General features: G+C 41.6%; 1 protein-coding gene across 1 annotated transcript; it reads right to left on the bottom strand.

Moving 5' to 3' along the window:
* Positions 1-5332: 5332 nt before the first annotated feature.
* On the bottom strand, positions 5333-5788 carry LOC123675369 (cell division control protein 2 homolog). The gene has a single exon (XM_045610722.1). The coding sequence runs from the start codon at positions 5786-5788 to the stop codon at positions 5333-5335; it is 456 nt and encodes a 151-aa protein (XP_045466678.1).
* Between the last annotated feature and the right edge of the window lie 3985 nt (positions 5789-9773).

Raw genomic sequence — 9773 nt, 5'->3', positions numbered from 1 at the left:
CATCAAAAAGAAAAAAGGGAATGAGAACAAACCCTTGTGGTTTCCTTAGACACGTGTGTCAAGCTTTCGTCCCTGTGCAATACGATGAAAAGTGTTAGAATGAGAAACATTGAAGAAAATAACAAACGAATGAAATTAACAACAGAAGTCAGTCGTGCATTTGTGGTTACAGCAGCAATTGACCTTACCACGTGGGAGATTATAGCTAGCTGCGTGACATCCTAGTCCAAGAAAATCAACAATGTGGAATGGCTTACTTGGATAATTGTTCATTAAACAAAAAGAAGGGAATAAGAACAGTCCTTATACCAAAGTTGTTTCCTTAGACACGTGTGTCAAGCATTCGTTCCTGTGCAATACGATGAAAAGTGTTAGAATGAGAAACATTGAAGAAAATAACAAACGAATGAAATCAACAGTAGAAGTCAGTCGAGCATTTGTGGTTACAGCAGCAATTGACCTTACCACGTGGAAGATTATAGCTACCTGCGTGACATCCGAGTCCATGAAAATCAACAATGTGGAATGGCTTACTTGGATAATTGTTCCTCAAAAAGAAAAAAGGGAATGAGAATAAACCCTTGTGGTTTCCTTAGACACGTGTGTCAAGCTTTCGTTCCTGTGCAATACGATAAAAAGTGTTAGAATGAGAAACATAGAAGGAAATAACAAACAAATGAAATCAACAACAGAAGTCAGCCGTGCATTTGTGGTTACAGCAGCAATTGACCTTACCACGTGGGAGATTATAGCTACCTGCGTGACATCCGAGTCCAAGAAAATCAACAATGTGGAATGGCTTACTTGGATAATTGTTCAATAAACAAAACGAAGGGATTAAGAACAGTCCCTTATACCAAAGTGGTTTCCTTAGACACGCGTGTCAACCTTTCGTCCCTGTGCAATACGATGAAAAGTGTTAGAATGAGAAACATAGAAGGAAATAACAAACAAATGAAATCAACAACAGAAGTCAGTCGTGCATTTGTGGTTACAGCAGCAATTGACCTTACCACGTGGGAGATTATAGCTACCTGCGTGACATTCGAGTCCAAGAAAATCAACAATGTGGAATGGCTTACTTGGATAATTGTTGATTGAACAAAAAGAAGGGAATAAGAACAGTCCCTTATACCAAAGTGGTTTCCTTAGACACGTGTGTAAAGCTTTCGTCCCTGTGCAATACGATGAGAAGTGTTAGAATGAGAAACATTGAAGGAAATAACAAACAAATGAAATCAACATTAGAAGTCAGTCGTGCATTTGTGGTTACAGCAGCAATTGACCTTACCACGTGGGAGATTATAGCTACCTGCGTGACATTCGAGTCTGTGACGGCGACTTTCTTCGGATTGATGATTGTTTACTATTTCTCTCCTATATTACCTCGGGCGCCAATTGCGATAGGTTTTATAAGGTCGCAATTCCTTACGTCGCTCACTATTATCGACCCTGGGTAGCTTTTAAACAGTTGGAGAAGGGGTCGATTCAATCTGAGGTAAGAGCGATTGACCAGTGGTGATTTATTTCGCTAAATGGCAGTAAATGTCTATGAGATAAATAAAAGACACCCTGACGAAACACACTATATTTAACAATATCCGTTCCCTTATGTACAACACCAAATTATATACAATACTATCTTATATATACAATAATGCAAAAGGCTACTAAACACCAAAAGCAAATATTTACAATGCAACACGGTACGGAACGAGAACTAAGCGAGGTGAGCAGGTGGCGTATATCAAGCAGCAGAAATTAGTAAGCAGTGAGCAAGCAAATTGAGCGATGATAAAAACGGTTAAGTGCGGACAAGCGTGGAAAGCATGCAGATTGGCGTGTGAAATGCAGTCTAATAAGTAGATGTGACTACCTATCCTGTGTTCCGTACGGTCCGGTTCGATACCTCTTTATTAGAAACAGCAAGCCTGAACAATATCTTCGAATCAGGTCTTGTATCGGCGCATCCACCAAAAATTGATATTAAGTCAGACTGGGCAGGGTGACTCACCGAAATGACCACGGTGATCAGTGAATCGGAAATACGCGACCCCTCTCCACAAGATAAGGAATTCCGTCTGGTGGTCCCAAATAAGAGTTACTCGCAATAAGGGACCCGACACACGGATTCCACTTGAGAAAGTTGGGTCTTAGACACAGATTTCAATCAGGGTACTTGTCGGCGCATCCACCAAAATAAATCTCAGGTCGGACTGGGCAGGGTGACTCACCGAAATGACCACGGTGATCCGTGAATCGGAAATAAGCGACCCCGCTCCACAAGATAAGGAATTCTGTCTGGTGGTCCCAAATAAGAGTTGCTCGCAATAAGGTACCCGACACACAGATTCCACCTGAGAAAGTTGGGTCTTAGAAACAGATGTCAATCAGGGTATCTGTCGGCACATCCACCAAAATAAATCTAAGAAATAAACTTCGTTCGGGGTATACTATGGCGCATCCACCAATTCTAGACTCGAGTCAGACCGGACAGGGTAATTCGCCGAAAAGACTGCTGTGAATCGGAGATCGGAATTAAGCGACCCCTCTCCCCAAGATAAGGAGTTATGCCTGGTAGTTCGAAATAAGAGTTGCTCGCAATAAGGAACCGGACAGACAAACTCCACTTGAGAAAGAAAGATCTGAGAAATAAATTTCACTCGGGTATACTTCGGCGCATCCACCAATTCACGACTCGAGTCAGATCGGACAGGGTAATTAGCCCAAAACACCGCGGTGATCCGGAGATCGGAAATGAGCGACCCCTCTCCTCAAGATAAGGAGTTCTGCCTGGTAGTTCCAAATAAGAGTTGCTCGCAATAAGGAACCGGACAGACAAACTCCACTTGAGAAAGAAAGATCAAAGAAATAAATTTCACTTACGGTATACCTCGGCGCATCCACCAATTAACGACTCGAGTCGGACCGGACAGGATAATTAACCTTAAAGGCCGCAGTGATCCGGAGATCGGAAATAAACGACCCCTCTCCCCAAGATAAGGAGTTTTGCCTGGTAGTTCCAAATAAGAGTTGCTCGCAATAAGGAACCGAACAGACAAACTCCACTTGAGAAAGAAAGATCTTAGAAATAAAATAAATTGCAAATAAATCACACTCGGAAAGTATCGATGGAACACAGGAAAGTCACCGATAATACAGACAGGAATAAAACGGTTCTTACCAATCCTAAGAATTTCCCACTTCACTACACGAACTCAAATTCTTTTCGTGTACGGGCTAAGTGTCAAATTCACGAATATAAAATACGGCACTAAAACGTCCAACGTTCAAAAGAAAAATTGCAAACTAAAAATTAAACTCTAAATTGTTACTCAAGAAAATCCGCTCAATAACTATGAAAATATATAGCTCGAAGACGCCGACAGGAGTAAATCGGAAAATATCTTAATACTTCGAAGACACCGGCAAGAATAATCCTCCTTTTCCGAAATACTTCACTTGTAATCTCGGTTGGAAGGGGAAAATTTCGAGTCTCGAAATCGGCGGTATACCTATGAAAAACGAACGACAACATGTAAAAAAGAACATATTGAAGAGATAACGTCTATCGCGTTGTCGCTCGAAAGTTTTTATACATAGGCTGATATTTTAAATTGCATCGTTATATTTTCATGAAATAAATAAATCAGAAATTATTCCAAAAGAAAATTTTTGAATTGGACGAAAAATACCTTCACTGCTCTCAATTAATATTTTATTTTCACCTACTCAGATGACTGGTAGAATAATGATGGAATTCTAAACCTGGGGCAAATTATACTGGGTGATTCTAATAAAATAATCATTGAATTCTAAACCTGGGTAAATTATACTAGGTGATTCTAGTAAAATAATTATTGAATTCTTGACCTGGGCTAAATTATACCGGGTGATTCTAGTAACGAATTTCACTTCGTTACACACCCCCCTTACTTCCCCAAAAAAAAACGAAAGTTTTTTTTGTCACCACCTGCTACCCCGCTGTTCAACTATCTATTGGCAGACGGCCAATATCATCCCTGGGTGAATCTCCATCGGCCATAGTTGGAGGTTCGTTGAGGGTCGCAGTAGCTCACACTGGATTCCAATGGACCGGAGATTGGGTTGACCTGACCTCACGCCCTGATCCATTCCGACTCTAGACGGCTCCTCTTGTTGCCTCGTCCGGGCTCGATTTTCTCTTGGGCATGGACAATCCCTAGACATAACTCCCAAACGACCGCAGCGAGAACAAAATAATCGGACGTTGTTCCGGCAATGTCTCCGGGCGTGGCCCAGTAGTCCACACCGCCAACATGCACCCTCCATGAGTTTGATGAAGCGTGGAACTTCCCTCTGCGCTCTTGGGTAGTGTGGGTCTGGGGCTGGTACGTGGGTTCTGGAAGGCCTGCGGGGTTTTCTAGCCTTTGGCTTGTGTCGTCCACCGGCATGGCCACGAGGTAAGTCATAGGGGCGTCGTCTCGCTGGAGGTGTTGGGTGATGACATAGAGATGTAGGTGGTCCCCTAGCCGCCGTCTCCTTCCGTTGCTGTTGCCAGAATTCGATTTCTTCCTCCACTAACTCGTCGAAACTGGCCGGCATGGATTCCACTATTCCGGCGTCGATGAGGTCCCACTCTCCTCTAGACATCTTTGTTCTAAAACACAACAAGATTAGCGACCCATTGTATAAAACTTACCAACACCAATGACGACCTACTTCACTTATTGACGGACAGACGGACGTCCGCGGGACAGAGAGGCGCCCTTACTCCTGGGGAACCCAAATTCGCTTCGTCCTCCCATTCGGAAACACGAACTTAGGGTGGAGTCTACCCCGCACTCCTGGAGGGCGAAACCGCAGCAGCCTCTGCCTTAATCGGGGAGTCCAGCCACCCTTTGGTTGCCTCTCAAAGGCTTCTACAAAGCTCTCTCCCACCTTTATGGCCTCAAATTTTGACGGTCTTTCAGATGAGGCCATCTCTTTGGACCCCTCTTTGGCTGATACGGCCAGCTGCCTGAAGGTCATCTCGCCCCATGCAGCGGAAGGGCGATGCGCTGGATCAACCCTCAGAAGTTCCACCAGGCTGCTGCGTAATACCTCTGGCACCTCGAGCATCTCCTCATCGCGGTAGTGTCCTATCAAGTTCATGACCTTCTTTTCCCCATTCGGCGTCATGAAGGGTAGCTTCCCGGTTGCCATGTATAAAGCCGTCACTCCCATGGCCCACACATCCGAGGGGAGTCCGAATGGCAACCTTTTCAGGACCTCCGGTGCCCAAAATGGGGGAGTACCAGCTCGCCGCGACGTGGTCGTGAACCTCTGATTAAGTCGGCACGCGAGCCCGAAATCAGCGATGCAGACCCGCCGACCCCGGTTTTATATCCCGGTGCAGGATACGCTGAGCATGGCAGGCCGCCAGCCCAGCCAAAGCCTGCCCCAACATATCACAACACTCCCCCTCCGGCAGAAGCCCCCGTCGTTGGACCAGTTCCAACAGGTCTCCCTCCATCAGCTCGACCCCAAGATAGAGCCGTTCGTCGGTTACGTAATCCACCAATAGGCGGACCACGTTTGGGTGTCTCATGGCTTTCAGCATCCTCAGCTCCGTCATGGACACCTCGTCTTTCGGGGCCACCTTCAGGGCAAATCTTATATCTCCGTGTTCGACCTCGAACACTTTTCCAAAACCTCCCTCGCCGAGGGTGCGGATTTTCCGGAAGGGTCCGGAGATCCTGGTTATTCTCTCCGGAGTGGGCTCTTCATCAGAGGGGTTGGAGGGTACGACCGCCACTGATCGCAACATATCCTGAAACAGACGGATGATTGACACGGCTCCACCCCTCGGTCTTATGCATGCTCTCCACTATGTATCCGCGGGTTTCCCGAAATTTCCGAGTGCTCAACGCCCTGCTCACCTTCGTAGAATGGTTTCAAATCTTTAACGTGGATGTGACGAAGATATTTACCCGACGCGCTTTTCAAGTCGTAAACCACTGGAGATATGACCTTAGTAACGGTATACGGACCAGAATATTTGGGCGCTAACTTAGATGCAAAGCCTTCTGCCGCCGACGACAACGGATGTTCTCGACGCAAAACTTTGTCACCTACCCGGCACGACCAAGCTCTCCTTCGGAGATTATAATACCGACTCTGTTGGTTGAATGCACGAGCCAGCTGGAGTCTAACAAACTCCCGGGTCTCTTGGAGTCGCTTGATGCGATTTGCGTATTGGCCTACCCCTTGGACCTGTGGTTCTTCCATTGATTTTTCTGCGTCACCTTTGGCTCCTGATGTCCGACGGTTCGTTTCTGGGGAGTGGACCTCCCGACCGAAATTCAGGAACGCCGGTGTGAATCCGGTGGACTCATATATTGTCAGGCGAGAGTGGGATTCGAATAACCATGAACTGCCAATACCAACTCTGCTCACCGATTTTCCGTAGTCCCCATAGTTTAGGAGAAATTTGAAGTCGAAATTTTTGGAAAAAACCGTAAAAATTCAATCTCTCTATAAAAATCGTTACATCTCCTAAACTATTCGTCGCAGACCCCTCATATAAAAACTTTCGTGATCTACGTGACCAGATCAATAGAAAAAGAGGTATATTATTACCAAGAAAGATCTTTTGATTTTTTACAATTTTTCAAGGTCCGGGGTAAGGAAAATTCGAGAAAATTCGAGAAAATTTTTCGACTCAAATATTGTCAGGCAAGAGTGGGATTCGAATAACCATGAACTGCCAATACCAACTCTGCTTACCGATTTTTCATAGTCCCCATAGTTTAGGAGAAATTTGAATTCGAAATTTTTGGAAAAAACCGTAAAAATTCAATCTCTCTACAAAAATCGTTATATCTCCTAAACTATTCGTCGCAAACCCCTCAAATAAAAACTTTCGTGATCTACGTGACCAGATCAATAGAAAATGAGGTATATTATCACCAAGAAGAAACTTTTAATTTTTTACAATTTTTTAAGGTCCGGGGTAAGGAAAATTCGAGAAAATTCAATCTCTCTACAAAAATCGTTGTATCTCCTAAACTATTCGTCGCAGACCCCTCAAATAAAAACTTTCGTGATCTACGTGAACAGATCAATAGAAAAAGATGTATTTTATTACCGAGAAAGATCTTTTAATTCTTTACAATTTTTCAAGGTCCGGGGTAAGGAAAATTCGAGAAAATTCAATCTCTCTATAAAAATCGTTATATCTCCTAAACTATTCGTCGCAGACTCCTCAAATAAAAACTTTCGTGATCTACATGACCAGATCAAAAGAAAAAGAGGTATATTAATACCAAGAAGGAACTTTCAATTTTTTACAATTTTTCAAGGTCCGGCGTAAGAAAAATTCGAGAAAATTCGAGAAAATTTGTCGACTCATATATTGTCAGGCGAGAGTGGGATTCGAATAACCATGAACTGCCAATACCAACTCTGCTTACCGATTTTCCGTAGTCCCCATAGTTTAGGAGAAATTTGAATTCGAAATTTTTGGAAAAAACCGTAAAAATTCAATCTCTCTACAAAAATCGTTATATCTCCTAAACTATTCGTCGCAAACCCCTCAAATGAAAACTTTCGTGATCTACGTGACCAGATCAATAGAAAAAAAGGTATATTATTACCAAGAAGGAACTTTTAATTTTTTACAATTTTTCAAGGTCCGGGGTAAGAAAAATTCGAGAAAATTCTTCGACTCAAATATTGTCATTCGTGAGTGGAATTCGAATAATCATGAACTGCCAATACCAACTCTGCTTACCGATTTTCCGTAGTCCCCATAGTTTAGGAGAAATTTGAATTCGAAATTTTTGGAAAAAACCGTAAAAATTCAATCTCCCTACAAAAATCGTTATATCTCCTAAACTATTCGTCGCGAACCCCTCAAATAAAAACTTTCGTGATCTACGTGACCAGATCAATAGAAAAAGAGGTATATTATTACCAAGAAAGAACTTTTAATTTTTCACAATTTTTTAAGGTCCGGGGTAAGGAAAATTCGAGAAAATTCAATCTCTCTACAAAAATCGTTATATCTCCTAAACTATTCGTCGCAGACCCCTCAAATAAAAACTTTCGTGATCTTCGTGAACAGATCAATAGAAAAAAAGGTATATTATTACCAAGAAGGAACTTTTAATTTTTTAAGGTCCGGGGTAAGGTAAATTCGAGAAAATTCGAGAAAATTTTTCGACTCAAATATTGTCAGGCGAGAGTGGGATTCGAATAACCATGAACTGCCAATACCAACTCTGCTTACCGATTTTCCGTAGTCCCCATAGTTTAGGAGAAATTTGAATTCGAAATTTTTGGAAAAAACCGTGAAAATTCAATCTCTCTACAAAAATCGTTATATCTCCTAAACTATTCGTCGCAAACCCCTCAAATAAAAACTTTCGTGATCTACGTGACCAGATCAATAGAAAAAGAGGTATATTATTACCAAGAAAGAACTTTTAATTTTTACAATTTTTTAAGGTCCGGGGTAAGGAAAATTCGAGAAAATTCAATCTCTCTACAAAAATCGTTATATCTCCTAAACTATTCGTCGCAGACCCCTCAAATAAAAACTTTCGTGATCTTCGTGAACAGATCAATAGAAAAAGAGGTATTTTATTATCAAGAAAGATCTTTTAATTTTTTTCAATTTTTCAAGGTCCGGGGTAAGGAAAATTCGAGAAAATTCAATCTCTCTATAAAAATCGTTATATCTCCTAAACTATTCGTCGCAGACTCCTCAAATAAAAACTTTCGTGATCTACATGACCAGATCAATAGAAAAAGAGGTATATTATTACCAAGAAGGAACTTTAAATTTTTTACAATTTTTCAAGGTCCGGGGTAAGGAAAATTCGAGAAAATTTTTCGACTCAAATATTGTCAGGCGAGAGTGGGATTCGAATAACCATGAACTGCCAATACCAACTCTGATTACCGTTTTTCCGTAGTCCCCATGGTTTAGGAGAAATTTGAATTCGAAATTTTTGGGAAAAACCGTAAAAATTCAATCTCTCTACAAAAATCGTTATATCTCCTAAACTATTCGTCGCAAACCCCTCAAATAAAAACTTTCGTGATGTACGTGACCAGATCAATAGAAAAAGAGGTTAATTATTACCTAGAAGGAACTTTTAATTTTTTACAATTTTTTAAGGTCCGGAGTAAGGAAAATTCGAGAAAATTCGAGAAAATTCTTCGACTCAAATATTGTCATTCGTGAGTGGAATTCGAATAATCATGAACTGCCAATACCAACTCTGCTCACCGATTTTCCGTAGTCCCCATAGGTTAGGAGAAATTTGAAGTCGAAATTTTTGGAAAAAACCGTAAAAATTCAATCTCTCTATAAAAATCGTTATATCTCCTAAACTATTCGTCGCAGACCCCTCATATAAAAACTTTCGTGATCTACGTGAACAGATCAATAGAAAAAGAGGTATATTATCACCAAGAAGGAACTTTTAATTTTTTACAATTTTTCAAGGTCCGGGGTAAGGAAAATTCGAGAAAATTCAATCTCTCTACAAAAATCGTTATATCTCCTAAACTATTCGTCGCAGACCCCTCAAATAAAAACTTTCGTGATCTTCGTGAACAGATCAATAGAAAAAGAGGTATTTTATTACCAAGAAAAATCTTTTGATTTTTCACAATTTTTCAAGGTCCGAGGTAAGGAAAATTCGAGAAAATTCAATCTCTCTATAAAAATCGTTATATCTCCTAAACTATTCGTCGCAGACTCCTCAAATAAAAACATTCGTGAACTACATGACCAGATCAAT

Source organism: Harmonia axyridis, chromosome 3 (genome assembly GCF_914767665.1).
Source record: "Harmonia axyridis chromosome 3, icHarAxyr1.1, whole genome shotgun sequence".
Lineage (NCBI taxonomy): Eukaryota > Metazoa > Arthropoda > Insecta > Coleoptera > Coccinellidae > Harmonia > Harmonia axyridis.
Note: the sequence above shows the minus strand (reverse complement) of the source record. Positions and strands in the feature narration are given on the sequence as shown.